General features: G+C 47.1%; 1 protein-coding gene across 13 annotated transcripts in view; it reads left to right on the top strand.

The window, feature by feature from the left end:
* The window catches only part of CAST (calpastatin), a 110,113-nt gene that overhangs the window by 60,312 nt on the left and 31,856 nt on the right, over positions 1-17,945 (top strand). For all 13 annotated transcript variants that reach the window (XR_004001082.1, XM_030568036.1, XM_030568033.1 and 10 more), the window contains 10 exons: positions 1,827-1,940; positions 2,033-2,101; positions 2,555-2,653; positions 3,767-3,847; positions 3,941-3,994; positions 5,196-5,291; positions 5,393-5,488; positions 6,156-6,257; positions 8,170-8,253; positions 15,622-15,669. Coding sequence is in view for 12 of the 13 variants with exons in the window: in XM_030568036.1 (XP_030423896.1) it covers positions 1,827-1,940; positions 2,033-2,101; positions 2,555-2,653; positions 3,767-3,847; positions 3,941-3,994; positions 5,196-5,291; positions 5,393-5,488; positions 6,156-6,257; positions 8,170-8,253; positions 15,622-15,669 (843 nt within the window). In the remaining variant the exon portion in view is untranslated. The remainder of the gene's footprint in view (positions 1-1,826; positions 1,941-2,032; positions 2,102-2,554; positions 2,654-3,766; positions 3,848-3,940; positions 3,995-5,195; positions 5,292-5,392; positions 5,489-6,155; positions 6,258-8,169; positions 8,254-15,621; positions 15,670-17,945) is intronic.

The following is a 17,945-nucleotide window of genomic DNA, read 5'->3' as shown; positions in this document are numbered from 1 at the left end:
ACAGAAAGAGTAAATTCAGAGGAGTCAAGGGGAAAAAGAGGGCAGAAAGCAAAGTGAGAGAATAAACATTTGGATTACTCTGTCATTGGGTAAATCTCTCTCAGATGTCTGTCTAGGATTTAGGGGATGTCTACAGTGCAGTGGGAGGTGTAATTGCAGCACCAGCTGGCATACCCCACCCTAGCTTTAATGTAGCTCCCATGGCTAAAAATAAGGGTAGACACAGTGGCATGGACCCCAGCCTGAACTGTACAAACACGTCTGGAACTTGAGGTACATACTTGTGTTGCTGCATCTACACCGCTATATGGAATCATGCTAGCTAGACTAAAGCTAGTGTTGGCATTCCTACCTGAGCTGCAGTCGTACCTTTGATTACAGTATAGAGGTATCCTGCAACTTGGAGACTCAGGCTAGATAACATGGAATGTGATGTCAAAATCATTCCCGGTATACCTGAACCATGAAGACTTCCTGGACTGTAAAGCCTCACATCTTTCACGTTTTGCTTATAGGGGAATAAGTTAGAAAACTGGGGGTAAAAAATCTCTCATGATTTGTGGCAGATTTTGACATCTGAGATTTTACAAATTTGTTTTACCTCCTGTATTTTTGTTTTACTTCCTTAATATCCTAGCCTCTCATGCTGCCTTCATGGCTTCACTTTCTCGACAGATCTTACTTTAGGGAAATGGATCTGCCTCTGTAGTGGGCTGTGCCAGATTGTGCTGCTCCTTGAAGCTCCCAGGCAGTGGAAGGTTTTGAGGGGAAGATTCCCTAAACTCCTCCCTCTCGCCACCTCCAAAGAATAAAAAATCAAGGCTGGGGAATATACCATGTTTGTCTCAGTTACTAGGTGCTTCTTTATACCCAGGGTGTCTTCAACTTTGGACTGTATCTGGAAAGGGGGTAGCGGGTGTTTGTAGAGTCATGAAATCTGTACAAACTTGCAGCTGCCAGACTTACTGCTTATTAAAAAATAGCATGACCAATTTTGGTTTATTCAATTTAATATGAGTGCCAAATATTTTAGTAAATAATAAACTGTTTGATTAGAGAGAGAAGGTGTTTGGGATAATACCAACATCTATTGGTGAGAGAGACAAACTTTCAAGTTTACACAGAAGTTGGTCCAATGGAAGATACTACCTCAAATACCTTCTTTCTGTAGTATCCTGGGACCAGCACGTCTACAACAACACTGCGTACAAACTGTTTTAGTGTATGTTATAGACTTGAGACTGCATAATGTAAAATAACATCTTTTTTTCTCCATCACCAGCTGCTGTTGTTGGATTTCAGTCATCTATTGAGTCTCAAGTTAGTTCAGTGTATTAGCGTTTTTTCAGAGGAAGCTGCAGTAAAGGAGAATTTCAGAGACTCAAAACTCAGCTGCCCATCTTGGTATTTTATAGTAGTAGTGAACCCTGCATATGAAGAAATTACCTATTTTAGTGCATTTTGGGTAGAGTTTTATAATCTTTTTATAAAATACTTACTAAACTTTAGTACCATTTGCTTATTAATTAACTTTCTCCTTCTGCACCAGAAATCAATGTGTCATTTGTCGTAAGCTATACTATCTCAATGTTATCAGAGGAACAAAAGAGAGAATCCCACTAAAACTGCACTTTTCCTTCAGCACAGAATGTTGCTTAGCAGCATTAATAATCTTTTTCCTGTTCTGTCCTTGAAATTTGCACAAACGTATTGACAATTGGAGTAATGTAGGATATATACTAGGGTAGAACATTTCCATTATAGTTCTCTTCTTAAAATTGTTAACACAAAGTCATATACACAAAGTCTTCTATTTTTTTCCCTAGCCTAAAACTGAAAATAAATCACTAGCTAGTGGTGCAGCTGGTGCAGCTGCAGCTACAGTTGGTGCGGTCACTGCTGCTGGTTTGGTTGCGAGAGCTGATAAGCCAAGTACTGAGGTAGGTAACTATAGTCTAACACAAATCAGCTGCTTTGTATACACCTAACTCCCTTACACTGGCTTTCAGCACTATTTTCACCTTTTTTTCAGGCTAAAGAAAATAAATCAGCAGCTCCATCTTCAGCTGTTGAAGCTGCACCTACTAAGCCACCTGAAAAAGTAGGTAACAACATAGTGACATATAAGCCCTCCTGTGTAAAACACACCTTTCCCAATTTTTAATGGCCTTTCCCAAATCTGACATTGTTATCAATAATACTTCAGTATGTTTCATCTTTAAAAATAAATCTTTACAACATATTAACTAATAAATCAGCTGACTACAAATAATCTTGTTACTGAAATTGAGAGGTAACTGGTTAACAATTATCCTTGAAAATGTTTGTCTGTTGAACTTGTATTGATTCAGAGCAAGTTTCTAGTTTGGGTTTCCAGGAGTTCTCTGCAAAGGATCCTGTTTCCTTCCTTCTCCTTAGGTTTAAGGAGAGAGAGGGTTTTTTTTGGTGTCTTTTTCTGTTTCTTTGCAGTCTTACATTAGTGCTACGCATTGTGATACATCTTTACATGCTGTGTAGTGCCTTAACTTGTATAACTGTCTGCTTATTTTTCTAGTCTGATCTAGATAAGGCCTTAGATGACCTGATAGATACGCTGGGAGGACCTGAAGAACATGTCCCTCCCAGTCCAGTCTACACTGGCCCAGAAATTACGGTATTGAATTTTTTACGTCACTTGTTATCATACGGGCTGAATAATTATCCCTGTGATCCCATAACATTTGAAATAGATTCACAGTTTCTCTGTAAAACGTAAGGAATGCCTCCCACACGATACTAGTGTTGTTTTTAGCTGTTAAGAAATGTTGCAACTGTAGATCTACAGTAGAACACAATGGTGAAATGTTAGCAAATTGGAAAAAAGTTGCTATTTGAATTGGTCACCAAATATGGGCTTGTCTGACAGATTTACAGAAGAACATGTTTTTATCAAAGTCGCTGAAAGGGGAAAGAAAAAAGCTTTGATAAGTGAACGGAATTGTCTCTACTTACTCTTTTATTTGTCACGTGGTGGAGCATTAGGAATCTGAGATGATGATCATTTCTAAATGTGGATGTGCATGGAGAAGAGGGGTTGCAATCGCAGTTGATGGGGAGGGTAATGGAGAAGTAAGGGAATGGAGTAGACAGAGGTGTTTCCAAAAATATGTAAAATTCACATTTTATCTGTATCTACATTAAAAGATTGAGATTGACCATTTATTGTACTTGACTCTCTCTTTTCTCAGAATTATCATTAGTGAGTATATCACAGGGTGGCTGGCCCCTTGACAAGGGAGCAGGACAGTATACCTGTGACTGGTCAGCTGACCTCGATGAGATTTAGAAGAGGGTACCTGCGCGAGGGGGCGACACTTGATGAGTCAGAGCCAGAAAGCTGCAAGAATTAGAAGCAGCAGGCAGTCCCGCAAGGAGAGGAGGAAGTGGGAACCTGCTGGGGGGAAAAGCTGTGGGTGATGTGGTGCTCAGCTACCAGAGCATGGAAGATTCCTGAAGGAAGGACAAAGAGGCAAAGGGGACAGTGCACTGGGAGCTGTAGCCCGGGGTGGGCTGAGGAACTGGTTTTATTAATTTTGCCTGTGTTGGAAGAATAAAACTGCCTGGAAAGAGACTCTGGGTGTGGCAGTGGGTTCTTTGTGAACTGGGGGGAAGGCCAGTTTATTGCAGGGTAGAATGTCACTTTATATAGTTATCTTTGTAAATTAGTAACTTACATTTGGTTTCAACAAACATGAAAACAATATTAACTTAATGTTTTTTGTTGCAGGATTCGTGTTCTTTTGCATATATTGAAGAACTGGGTAAACGGGAGGGTTCTATACCTCCAGGATACAGAAAATTATTGGAGGTAATTAAAGTGAGCAAAATAAGACATGTAATAGAGTTCTGCTTGTATACTGGGATTATCTTCCTTTTACTACAGAAATAACTCTTCTTTCAGGGTAAAGGAGATGACCAAGCTGTACCCCCAGAAAAAACAGAACCACCTCCCCAGGTAAGGTTGGATTTACATCTCAAAAGTTAAAAATAGGTCATCATCCGGTTCTTGGGAAAGTTCTAATTGACTTCTGCTGACGTCAGAAAATGCCAAATTCCAAGAGGTGCTGACCGCATGCAGTTCTGTTGAAGTCAATGGAAAGCTTCTGGAGTTTTCACACAGAATTTTTAATTAACATAGATAGTCTTAGAAAACTGAAAGAAGTTGAAACAACTAAACCAAATACTTTTGAGAAATTGAACCTGATAATATTAGACCAGCTATTGACAGTTATGGATGCAGGAATCCTTGAGTACTTTGTGTGGCAAAGAATGCTTAAATCTGTGTGCTTAGCATGGTCATAAGAACAGCCATACTAGATCAGACCATCTAGCTCAGTATCCTGTCTTTCGACATTGGGAAATACCAGGTGGTTCAGAAGCAATGAACAGACCAGGTAATCATCAAGTGATCCATCCAAGTTGCCCATTCCCAGCTTCTGGAAAATAGAGGGTAGGGACACCATCCCAGCTAATAGCCATTGATGGACCAATCCTCCATGAATGTATCTAGTTCTTTTTTAAACCCTGTTATAGTCTTGGCCTTTGCAGCATCTGCTGACAAAAAGTTCCACAGGTGAACTGTCATTCCTTTAGACTAGAGCAGGGAGCAGCAACTTTTGGCACGCGACCCATCAGGGAAATCTGCTGGCAGGCTGGGATGGTTTGTTTACCTGCAGCATCCACAGATTCGGCCAATAGCAGCTCCCACTGGCTGTGGTTTGCTGTTGTGGGCCAATGGGACCTGCAGGAAGTGGTGTGGTCCGAGGGGTGTGCTGTCTGCCTCTTCCCACAGCCCCCATTGGCCTGGAACGGCGAACCGCGGCCAGTGGAAGCTGCGACCTGCTGAACCTGCGGATGCTGCAGGTAAACAAACTGTCCTGGCCTGCCAGCAGATTTCCCTGATGGGCCACGTGCCAAAGGTTGCCGATCGCTGGACTAGAGTTTGATTTCACTGTAAGTTTAACCTAAAAGAAAACAAAAGGCTGCATTTGTGACGTGTAGGGGTGTTTTCTTTCTGAGACAAAAGTGTAACAGTGGCCCCTTAAATACATATTGCTACTTCAGTAAGCACACAGCACACATGAATTATAAACTAGGTTTTGACAGCCCTTGACCTTTGTATGTTAACCATAATCTACTATGCAATTTCTGTTTAGAAACCAATGACAGATGATGATATTGCAGATGCTTTGTCATCTGATTTTACCTGCAGTACTTCTACTCCTGGAGAGGAGAAGACAACTCTTAAAGAGGTATTGATTTTGCCAGCTGAGAATTATTTAACTGTACCTTTTTTACACTTTTTGCAAATTTTCCCAGTAACCAAATGTTTCATTTTCTCCTTGCATAACAGAAGCCAACAGCAGAAGAAGAAATTGTACAAGCACAGTCAACAAGTTCAGTCAGGAGTTCAGCTCCTCCTAAGGAGAAGAAACCAAAACTGGAAGAGGTATAGATACTCTCTTTTTTGACTAATTTAATTATTATGATATATCTGTATTTAACATACTTCATGCCAAAATTTGGGCTTGATCTTGCAAGACGTTGAACATCCTCGGCTTCAGTTGAAATTCTGTTGAACATATTAAGTACAACAGGAATTGCAGGTGCAGAGAGCCTCTGCATGTTATAGGATTGGGCCTGCGAGGGTCAAATAATTGTGCTTATGGAGTCTACTGCAGGGCTCCCATAGGCCCAGTAAACATAGTATGAGAGCTGGTTACAAAAATGAGCTTGGTGTTTTTTAGTTGTGTGGGATGCTTTTAATATCAGGATAATTTCATGTCCTTGTATTCATAAAACTGACCTTTCCTTCTCATATCTGGAGAGATAATGTAATGTAGTGTTGGGGTCTCTGCTTTACTCTCCTTGAAGAAGTTTTTGTTTTATTAGAAGCTGCTGGTATGATCAGAGTTCGCCATCTGCTGCCCTCTCATGTTAAAGAAATGTGGTGAAGCAGAGCAGAAATTAAAAATGCCATTTTATCACTTTTTGAGCTCAGACGTGCTAGCATGCTGCTTAGCTCCCTGCAGAATATAGAGGAAGACGCATGTAAAGTAAACCCTGTGCCTTTTTATGAATAATCACAATATGATTTGCACATTTTTTTAATCTAGGCAGCAATAAGTGATGATGCACTAGATGCCCTTGCTGATACTCTTGGTGCACCAGAACCTGAACCCAAAGAAGACGTATCTTCCCTTGTAGAAGTCTCAGAGGTATAATTAAATGTATATTATATCAACTCCCCAAACTCCATTTTTCTAGATGTTGTACAAATGCATAAGAGGAGAACAATGCATACCCCACAGAACTTACTTATGTAAACTGTCAACCCTTCATCAGTTAAGACTGAGCCAATCACAACATGTCTTCCAGTCTTCTCTCGTTCTGGCCATCCTTCACCTTGCTTGTCCATATATCCTTGTTAGGAAATCATCCCACCTCTTTGGAGGCTGACTGCGTGGCCGTTTCAGTTCTCGCCGATACCACTCAGATATAGCTGCAGTCCATCTGTTGTCTCTGAATCAGGCCACATGTCCCTCCCACCACATTTTGCTGAGCCTGCTTTCAACAACATCTCACACTCCAGACTGCTGCCAGATTATTTCAGTAGGGATGTGATCGCAGAGCGAAATGCCCAAAAATGTTCATTCCATCGCCCTCTGTGTGACACACAATTGATGTTCTTCAGTCTTCGTCAGTGACCATGTTTAGCTGCCATATAGCATTGCTGGAAGCACGGTTGAGTTAAAAAGATTTGCACGAGTTGTTTTGCTGATGTTTCCTTGGAGGATGTCCCTGATGTCGTTGAATGTGCACCATCCAGCTTTTTTTCTGAACGACAGTTCGCCTTTCTGATCATGGTGCGTGTTGACTTCCTGGCCCAAATAAACGTATTTGTCGACCTCTTGGATCTGCTCTCCTCCAAGAGTTATTTGGGTTCTTGGCAGAACATCTGTTCTCATATTTTGTTTTCGACTGGTTCATTTTTAATCCGACTTGACTACTTTTCACGTTCAGTTCTTTAAGCATGCTCTCAAGCTAGACTGTATTATCAGCTATCAACTCTATATCACTATAAGATATAGATCACTATAAGAACTTACTTAAGTGACAAAAAACAGACAAAGGGAGTAGAAATGGGATACAACATACCAGAGAAGGATAGTAATGACTGTTGTGCTTCTTGTTGGTTACACTTAAATATATTTCTAACCATTCTTTTCTCTGACTATTTTTCCCTTTAACTCTGGTTGTTGTGTTTAGGATGGGAGGGGGGAGTTACAATTAATAGCATTTTCTCTTGTAAATAGTTCTTGTCTGACTTTTTTCCTTTTATTTTTGTATTTAGCCTGGATCTCTTCAATGTCTCTTAACTTAAGTGCTCATTTGGTATTTATTCCTTGCATGTTTTGAGTTTTATTTTTACATCTAACACCACTCGCCTATTAGCTTTACATTATTTTATCCCTTCTCCATATTCAGTAAGTGCATAAAGCAGGGGAGTGACAGAAAGGCAATGGAAAATTAGTTGCTGTTGAAGGTGTCTGGAGTGCTTGTGCTAGTTCTGAACTTGATAGAAGGCATGATGTGACGTCAGAAGAGCTGACTGGCAGGAGAGTCTAGAGTCATTGTGGGAGGGCCTCTAGAAGAGCTGAGTGTTTTGGAGCTCGTGGAAGGACTCTGGAGTCATTAAGGGGTGCACTGATGGGACTCCATGTCCCCAGGTGATTGCTCAGTGGAGAAGGGGATACAATCCTACTCCCCCTTTATCTCTTTCTGCTGCTGATGTGGCCAGGGTGGTGAAGGCTGCCAGGAGAATCGGGAACTTTATACTGTGCCCTCTAAAGGCCTGTTGAGGCAGTGGCCAGGGACATTTATGTCTCTGCTCTGTGTCTTTGGGTTGTGTTTTGAAGTGTAACACTACACTAGTGTTAATTTCAAAACAATGGGTTTTTTTAACCTAAATTTGGCATGAATAGAACATAAAAGCCATCAAAGCATAGAATGGCTTAATCTGACTTTAGTACCTTTTAGAAAATTGGAATGATCCTCTTTATTGAAGAGGGACTGTTGGTGTTTTTTCCTGGAATTTCTGTTCATCTGTATTTGTATCCTTTTCTTCAGGCAAAAGCTAAAGAGAAAAAAATAAACAAGGCTGGTGAACGTGATGATACAATCCCTCCAGAATACAGATTGAAACCGGCAATGGTAATTTTTCATCTCTACTTTCCTCATATAAATTATAGGTGCCTGACTAGCTCGGTGGTTGTGTCACAGGCAGGCAATGAAATTGGGGAAAGTAAAAAGTAGTGGAACTCTATTAATGACTAACTCTGAATGCACCTTTCCTGGATGGCTCCTGTATCCCTCCCCAGCCCTTTCCCCTTCCTTGAGGGTTCACTTAGAACTCTCTGCTGTCCCTCAGAGTAACATGATGGATGTTGAGGAAAGGAACATGTAGACTTGCAAACAATATTGGCATTTATTTGGAATAGTTTCTCATGGAAAGTGCCAGAAGCATCATTTTATAACCGGACGTGTCACTTATATCTATAAATAAATATGTCTGTGGGGCTCATTTGTGTAGTATGAAGTCCTGACAAACACAATAGAGAGATATTATCCACATTTTACTGATGGGCGCACACAGAGAAGGAGAGGTGTTCAAAATTGTCAATATTGATGCAGTTAACAATGTATACATTTCAACTCTCATCATTAGGTTTCAGTAGTAGCGCATTCCTTTTTGAATGGAGCAGTTTTTACCTCTCAGAGACTTTCAGTGTGTCTAATTGCAGACCTGGGAAGCTGACCTAAATAAGTTGACATTCAGAAGATTTTCTTCAGAGCCATAAAGACTACAAAGTTAGGACCTATCTTACTATTGAGTTATCGCTTGTTTTAAATTGATACTGAGTTAATCCAACATAAAACTGAAGTAGTGCAGTGGTGACTGGCCTCAGGGCTAGATTCTCAGCAGTGTTCTGGCTCCTTTTTGCCACTCAGGTCTTGCAGCAGTATCTGACCAGCTGAGAATTCCCCAGTTCTTCTTCGAGTGATTGCTCATATCCATTCCAGTTAGGTGTGCACTCCATGCGTGCACGTTTGTCGGAAGATTTTTACCCTAGCAACTCCGGTGGGTCGGCAGGTCGCCCCCTGGAGTGGCGCTGCTATGGCGCCTGATATATACCCCTGCCGGCCCGTCCGCTCCTCAGTTCCTTCTTACCACCGTGTCAGTCTTTGGAACTGTGGATCGCGGCATAGCTGTCCTCCACGTACCTAGCTTCTCCTTGTTCACTCATTGTATATAGTTATCGTTAGCGTATAGAGTAATTAGTTCATAGTTGTCAATCAGTTATTGTGTATAGTTTAGCGGGTTCGGGCTCTAGCCCTTCCCCGCACCCGGTGCCCGGGCTCATGCCCGGTTCGCCGGGATTCAAGCCATGCTCGGCCTGTAAGAAGCTGATGCCCACGAGCAATCCCCACGACGCCTGCCTAAAGTGCCTGGGGGAATCGCACATGTCTGAGAAGTGCCGCATTTGTAAGGCTTCAAGCCACGGACCAAGAAGGAGAGAGACCATCGTTTAAAGACTCTCCTTATGGAGGCACCTCTTAACCCTCCTTCCTCGGCACTGAGTGCTGACACCACCCCGGCACCGGACCGCACCGGCACCGCGAAAATGTCTCGGCACCGGCCTTCCCTGGCGCAGGGTCCCGACCGAAGAACATCGGCTTCCTCTACTCCTGCGAAGCAGGCCTGTGCGGGCCGCCCAGCACCGACTCCTGCCGCGGCCCCGACACCAGTGATACCGTTGACTCCGTCCCCTAGAGGTCCGTCGAGTCCGGTCTTGGAGAGCTCCCTGGTGAGACCCCTCTACGCCAGAAACATTCTCTTCGGCCAGGGACCTTATTGCAATGACCGAGTCTGCTCTGCCTCAACCCCCGGCACCGCCGGTGCAGGTTCTTCAGTCTAGAGGCAAGCCTGCAGCCATGAGACCTCCATCCCTGGAGTCGGCGGGCCGGTACCAATCTCCGCCTAGGTTCCAGCACCGCTCCAGGTCCTGTGGAAGATCTCGATCGAGGCACCGCTCGCAGTCCCGGCACCGCTCACCACGGCAGTACCGGTCGTACTCGCGGCGCAGATCCACCTCCCGGTACTCTCGGCACCGCTCCGGTTCTATTCATCACTACCGGCACCGAGACTCCCGCAGCCGCTCGTGCCGTTGGCGTTCCCGATCCCGGTCGACCTCCCGGCACCGAGCTGGTGGCAGGTCCCGGTCGCGATCTCGGCACAGTTATGATTCCCAGTACCGGTCTCTGGCACCAAGGAGGTCTCCACCAACGGTCCCTCACATTCCAATGTCTTGGAGCACAGGGTTCCTGAGGCCACGGTTTCCCGTCCTCCTCCCCCTCCACGGAGGAAAAGTTGTCCCAGCCTCAGGACCCCGAGCCCCCTGCAGAGTCGGACGCAGTTCTTCAGGCAGAGCCCTCCGCAGACCCACTCCTCCCAGGTCTCTTCATCCTCCCCAGACGAGGCTATGGCTGGAACATCACCTACCAGCCCGCCTCCGCTTGACCTTAGGGCGCACCAGGACCTTCTCAGGTGTGTTGCACAGAACATGAACCTGCAGGCCGAGATGGTCTCGGAGATACAAGATCCAGTGGTGGACATATTATCAGTGGATGCCCCCACTAGGGTTGCCCTTCCGTTTATTAAAACCATTCAAGCTAACGCCACTACCATTTGGCAGTCTCCGGCTTCTGTTCCCCCCGCTGCACGAGGGGTGGAACGTAAATACATGGTCCCCTCAAAGAGGTATGAATACTTGTATGTCCACCCTCCCCCTTGTTCCCTTGTTGTCCAATCTGTGAACGCGAGGGAGCAACGTGGTCAGCAGGCCCCTGCCCCAAAATCCAAGGAGGCGAGACGCATGGACTTACTCGGCCGAAAGGTCTACTCTGCGGGGGCCCTCCAGCTCTGCGTCTCCAATCAGCAGGCCCTCCTTAGCCGTTACAGCTATAACACCTGGGCCGCAGCGGACAGATTTAAGGAGCTGCTCCCTCAGGAAGCATGTCAGGAGTTCTCCGCGATCCTTGAAGAGGGCAAAAAGGACGCGAGAACTTCCTTGCAGGCTTCCCTAGATGCCGCGGACTCAGCTGCACATGCTCTGGCATCTAGCGTTACTATGCGCCATATCTCCTGGTTGCAGGTCTCCGGCCTCCCCCTGGAACTCCAGTATACCATTCAAGGCCTCCCATTTGAAGGCGAAGGCCTGTTTTCTGACAAAACTGACCCTAGGCTGCAGAGCCTAATAGACGGTAGGGTCATTATGCGCTCCTTAGGGATGCATACACCCGTAACCCAGTGCAGACCCTTCCGGCCACAGCAGCAACACCGGCCTTACCCCCAACCCCGGCAGAAGCAAGACTTCACCAGACGGCGAGGCAGGAATGGTCGCCGCAGACAACCCAGCAACCAAGGAGGCTAGAACCAGAACCCCTCCAAACCTTCTTCCGGGCCGAAACCTTCCTTTTGAAGGTGCACCTGAGGGCGTTGTACCAATTTTGTTGATTGATCCGTCCCCTCCTTTTTCCAACTATCTTTCCCTTTTTCTCCCTGCGTGGTCCCAGCTAACATCGGACCGCTGAGTCTTACGCATGCTGGAACTGGGATACCACCTGCAATTTGTTTCAAACCCTCCCTTGTCCCTCTTCAGGGACCCCTCTCATGAGCAACTCCTCCTACAGGAGGTGCAAGCGCTCCTCGCCAAAAGAGCCATAGAGGAGGTTCCCGAGCTCGAGCAGGGCAAGGGGTTTTATTCCTGCTACTTTCTAATCCCCAAGGCGAAGGGAGGTCTCAGACCTATTCTCGATCTGAGGGAACTCAACAGATACCTAGTAAAGTTGAAGTTCCATATGGCATCCCGGGGGACCATTATCCCATCCCTGGATCCTGGAGACTGGTACGCCACCCTCTACATGCAAGATGCCTACTTCCATATAGCCATCTTCCCACCCTACAGGAGGTTCCTCCAGTTTGTGGTCAAACGGCAACATTTCCAATTCGCGGTCCTCTCGTTCGGCCTATCTACAGCCCCAAGAGTGTTCATCGAGTGTATGGCTGTAGTCGTCGCCCATCTTCGCTGCAGTCGTATACACGTATTCCCATACCTAGACGACTGGCTTATCTGAGGGACTTCCGAGGCGCACGTCCTCAGTCACGTCTGCATTGTCAAGAACCTTTTCTTAAGCCTAAGTCTAATGATCAATGTGGAGAAATCGACTCTAATCCCCACACAGAGGATAGAGTTTATCGGCGCCACCCTGGACTCCACTCTTGCCAAAGCCTCTCTGCCTCTGTCGAGGTTCCAAACTATGGCAGCCATCATACAGAGACTGCAAGCAGCGCCCCTGACCTCGGTGCGCACCTACCTTACCCTCCTGGGCCACATGGCGGCCTGCACGTTCGTAACGAACTATGCAAGACTCCGCCTAAGACCCCTCCAGTCCTAGCTCAACGCACAATACCATCCGGCCAGAGATTCTATCGACATAGTTGTCACCATTCCCCAGGACATCTTAGACTCCCTCCAGTGATGGCTGGACCCTTCTGTGGTTTGTGTGGGGCTTCCGTTCCATCCGCCCCAACCCTCGGTGTCCCTGACAACAGATGCCTCATCCCTGAGTTGGGGGGCTCACCTCGGGCTCCTGCAAACCCAAGGCCTGTGGTCACCTCGCGAGCTAGCCCTCCACATCAACGTCCGGGAGTTGAGAGCGGTCCGCCTTGCTTGTCAGGCGTTCCGTCAGCATCTGCAGGGCCGTTGTGTCTTGGTATTCACTGACAATACGATGACCATGTGTTATATAAACAAGCAGGGCGGCACGAGATCCTCTCCCATGTGTCAAGAGACCTTACGGCTTTGGGACTTCTGTATAGCCCATTCTATTCACCTCATCGCGTCCTTTCTCCCGGGGGTTCAGAACACGCTGGCGGATCATCTCAGCAGGTCCTTCCTTTCCCACGAATGGTTCCTTCGCCTGGATGTTGCTCTTTTGCTCTTCTGGAGGTGGAGGTTTCCCCGAATGGATCTCTTCGCATCCCGCAGGAACAGGAAATGCCAGATGTTCTGCTCCTTTCAAGGCCTCTCACCGGGTTCGGTGGCAGACGCCTTGTTCCATGGACGACGCACCTGCTGTATGCCTTTCCACCGTTTCCACTCGTCCACAAGGTCCTATTGAAGGTGCGCAGGGACAAGGCCCGCTTGATCCTGATAGCTCCAGTGTGGCCCCGGCAGCACTGGTACTCCATGGTGCTGGACCTTTCCATAGCCGACCCTGTCCCTCTGCCCCTTCATGTGGACCTGATCGCTCAGGACCACGGCAAGCTCCGTCACCTGGACCTTCAATCGCTTCACCTCACAGCGTGGCTCCTGAGTGGCTGACCCGGTGTGAGCTCCATTGCTCTACCCCAGTGCGGCAGGTGCTCCTGGGCAGCAGGAAGCCTTCCACTAGAGCGACGTATTCGGCCAAATGGAAACGTTTCACCTGCTGGTGCACGGAACGGAACTTCCTTCCCACCGAGGTCTCCATTGCTAATATCCTAGACTACACCTGGTCCCTCAAGCAGCAGGGCCTAGCGATATCGTCTCTCCGGGTTCACCTGGCGGCCATCTCCACCTTTCACCCAGAGGGGGATGGCCGCTCGGTGTTCTCTCACCCTATGATGACTAGATTCCTTAAGGGCTTGGAGCGTCTCTACCCCCAGGTTCGCCGCCCTGCCCCTACCTGGGACCTTAACCTGGTTCTGACCCGGCTCATGTCCCCTCCATTTGAACCATTAGCGACTTGCTCCCTTCTCTACCTCTCATGGAAAACCGCTTTCCTGGTGGCCATCACATCAGCGAGACGGGTCTCGGAGCTTCAGGCCCTCACGGTAGATCCCTCGTATACTGTGTTCCACAGGGACAAGGTGCAGCTGAGACCGCACCCAGCCTTTGTCCCCAAGGTTGTATCGGTTTTCCATGTTAACCAGGAGATCTTCCTACCTGTATTCTTCCCAAAACCCCATTCGACTTGCAGGGAGCAGCAGCTACACTCACTGGACGTCCGTAGGGCGCTTGCTTTTTACATAGAGCGAACTAAACCATTCCGCAAAACCCCCCAACTCTTTGTTGCGGTGGCTGAACGTGTCAAGGAGTTACCCGTCTCCTCGCAGAGAATTTCCTCGTGGGTAACGTCCTGCATCCGCGCCTGTTATGACTTGGCGCACGCCCCCCCCGGCCACGTGACTGCGCACTCCACCAGGGCTCAAGCCTCATCGGCTGCTTTTCTTGCTCACGTGCCCATTCAGGAAATCTGCCGGGCAGCAACCTGGTCTTCTGTCCATACCTTCGCTTCCCACTACCCCCTGGGTCAGCAATGTAGGGATGACGGAGGCTTCGGCTCCGCTGTGTTGCACTCTGCGATATCTGTCTCCGACCCCACCGCCTAGGTAAGGCTTGGGATTCACCTAACTGGAATGGATATGAGCAATCACTCTAAGAAAAGACGGTTACTCACCTTCGTAACTGTTGTTCTTCGAGATGTGTTGCTCATATCCATTCCACACCCGCCCTCCTTCCCCACTGTCGGAATAGCCAGCAAGAAGGAACTGAGGAGCGGACGGGCCGGCAGGGGTATATATCAGGCGCCATAGCAGCGCCACTCCAGGGGGCGACCTGCTGACCCACTGGAGTTGCTAGGGTAAAAATCTTCCGACGAACGTGCACGCGGTGCACACACCTAACTGGAATGGATATGAGCAACACATCTCGAAGAACAATAGTTACAAAGTGAGTAACCGTCTTATATGGGGGTTCTTTCAGATGATGCAGAGCCAGTATACCCGGGTTCCTATGTCACCCCTTCCCTGGCCTAGGTGTCTGCGTTTGAATGAGGCGTAATATGTCAGTGGTATGGCCAAAATGAGATGTGTTCCTGCTTTCCCCACTTGGCATACAGTTCCTTGAAGACCATTGCCACCTGTTGTTTGGTTAGGTCTGCTCTAACCTACAGTGGTCCTGTAGCCAGCACATATGGGCCCTGAGACTCAGGAAGCCATTACAGGCTCCCAGATGGTCTCCTTTCTGCTGCACTGAGTGAAAAGTTGGTGCAGCAGAGAATCTGGGACTAAATGTTTTCTGTAAAAGAAAGCTTAAATGCTGTAGCAGGAATGGCCTGCCAGAATAGTATTGAAATATATTCTGGATCACTTTGTGCCTAGTCACAGTTTCTGTGGCCTCCCTCTGTTGGCAGGTCCCATGGATGGGGGTGAGGAGACCTGCTGCTCCTACCCTGTACCATAAAATGCTGTGTCCGTGGAATTCTGTATTGTTAGTGCATGTCATCAAATGTGATATGGCACAGATTTTGCTTAATGTGTATTTTCATTTGTTTTCTTTAATTCCTTGGGGTGTACTTGTTTAGATACCTTTCCCATTGCAAATAACTTAAACTTGCAATTGTTTGCTGGCATGGAAGCCATGTTTTGTAATAATAGAAAAAAACTGACAACAATATTTATGTTTTTCCCTGCAGGATAAAGATGGAAAACCATTATTGCCAAAACCTGAAGAAAAGCCTAAGGTTAGAAAAGTAACAGTATTATATGATTGTCACTAGATATCCTGGTGGTTTCCTGTTGGTTGGTTTTGTTTCTCCTTTTTGTCCTCTATTCTCCTATGTTCTTAGTATAACTACACAGTCTTGGTCCCTATTTGTAGATACACTTATACAGTGTGTAAACAAGTGCAACTGATTTTTACTTTCTAGCCATCTGTCTCTGATATTGAAGTTGAATATTATTGTTCTGTAGGTGGATCATGTGAATGTTTGAGTAATACTGAAATGCTTTGCAGTTCTGGGCAACTACATCTGTATTCCCCCTTAACTGTGGTCCGCCAACGGCACCCACCCTAGGCTCCACAGAGGTGCCCTCAGGTGTCATGTCTCTCTTGGGTGAAGACATACGTCTCTCTCCCTCCTGACCAGGCTAGGATATTTCCAGGTTGCAGAGTCCCCTGACTATACTGTGATATCCCCAGTTTAAGCAGGCTTCTTTTGCCTTCTCTTCAAAGATGATACACAATGTAATAGCTGGAGGTATAAGTTACCACACAGCTCTTTCTGAGTAAGCACATTTATTCTTCAGATAAAAGAAATGCAGACAAAACATAAAAAAAAATGACAGAGCCTACATGCATGCTAATAAATGCTGATACCATATTCTTCCCATTACCAATACATGATCTGTACTTGAAACATTGTAACACACCGCTACCCTGATATAAAAGCGACCTGATATAACACAGGTTCACATACAAGGCGGTAAAGCTCTGGCACGCTGCTCTGAGCAGCGTGTTAAGGTTGCTGGGCCAGGCCAGGGCCGAGGGGTTCGATAAGGAGCAGAGGGTCTTGGGGGCGGTCAGGGGCTCGCCCCCAGGGTCTAGGGGGCAGGAGCTGTGGGAGGGCACTTCTGGGGGCCCCGCAGACCCAGAGTGGCCTGGGGGATTAGTAGGGGGCCAGGAGCTTCCCTTACCCCGACCCCAGCTGTGTCGCTCAAGGCTTGAGGGAAGGGATTCCCCACCCCCTGCACTCACCAGCAGTGGTGGAAGCGGAGTAGGCCACCCCCAGCGCTCTCCACTCCGCCAGCTCCCAGCTGCAGCGCTCCGCTTCCCGCCTCAGGTGAGTGTGGAGGGCATCCTTTCCCCAACCTCCCCACACTCACCTGCGGCAGGAAGCGAACTGCCGCAGCTGGGAGGTGGCAGAGTGGAACAGGCTGGGGCTGCGTCGCTCCGCTTCCCGCCGCTGGTGAGTACGTGGGGAGTCATTTCTCCAACCTCCCCGCACTCACCGGTGGCGGGAAGAGGAGCAGCCCAGCCCTAGCCAGCTCCACTCTGCCAGCTCCCAGCCGTGGTGCTCCGCTTCCCGCCGCAGGTGAGTGCAGGACCTTTCCCCAGCCACCCCCCAGCGACATGCACTCACTGGGGGCAGAAAGTGGAGCGCTGCAGCTGGAAGGTGGCGGCATGGAGCTGGCTGGGGCCGGTCTGCTCCACTTCCCGCCAGTGCCGGTGAGTGCGTGTGGGGGGTGGATGGGGGTTGGAGCAGTCGGGACAGGGAGCAGAGGGGCTGGGTGGGATCCTGGGGGTGATTAGGGATGGAGGTCTCTGGAGAGGGCGGTCAGGGAACAAGGAATTGGGGGAGGGGAGGCAAAGCAAGTTTGATATAACGCGGTGAGATTTTTTTGTCTCCCAAGGACTGCGTTCTATCGGGGTAGAGGTATAGTATACTGTCATACTAAATGTTAGGCCTAATCTACACTCAATGTAGGTACGGCATCAGGTGTGTGAAAAATTCACCCTCCTGAGCACCAAAGCTATGCTGATCTAACTCCCAGTGTAGATGCAGCTAGGGTGATGGAAGAATGATTCCATCGACCCTGCTACTATCACTTAGGGAAATACTGTTTCTACAGCAATGAAAAAATGCCTTCCCTCACCATAAGCTGCACCTATGCTACCGGGTTATGCTGGCAAAGCTACATTACTGTAGCTATGTCAGTATAGACTGCACAAAGTAGACATAGCCTAAGTAATTTATGCTATTGCTTTTAAAAGCTTAGAATCCTCTCATGAAATAAGTTATACTTTGCTTTTTAGTAACACTGTAAACTATTTTTAAAATGGAATGCTATTCCAGTAAAAATCATTTTTAATTACAAAACTGGACAAATTCTAGAAAGGATTTTCTCAATAAATATTTATTAACTATGCACACATAGTATATTTTAAAATGTAAAAGGTGCTGACCAAGCAAGTTAATTTAGAATTTTTGTAAAATAAAAACCATTGTATCAGTCACTC

This window comes from Gopherus evgoodei, chromosome 6 (assembly GCF_007399415.2).
Source record: "Gopherus evgoodei ecotype Sinaloan lineage chromosome 6, rGopEvg1_v1.p, whole genome shotgun sequence".
NCBI lineage: Eukaryota > Metazoa > Chordata > Testudines > Testudinidae > Gopherus > Gopherus evgoodei.
Note: the sequence above shows the minus strand (reverse complement) of the source record. Positions and strands in the feature narration are given on the sequence as shown.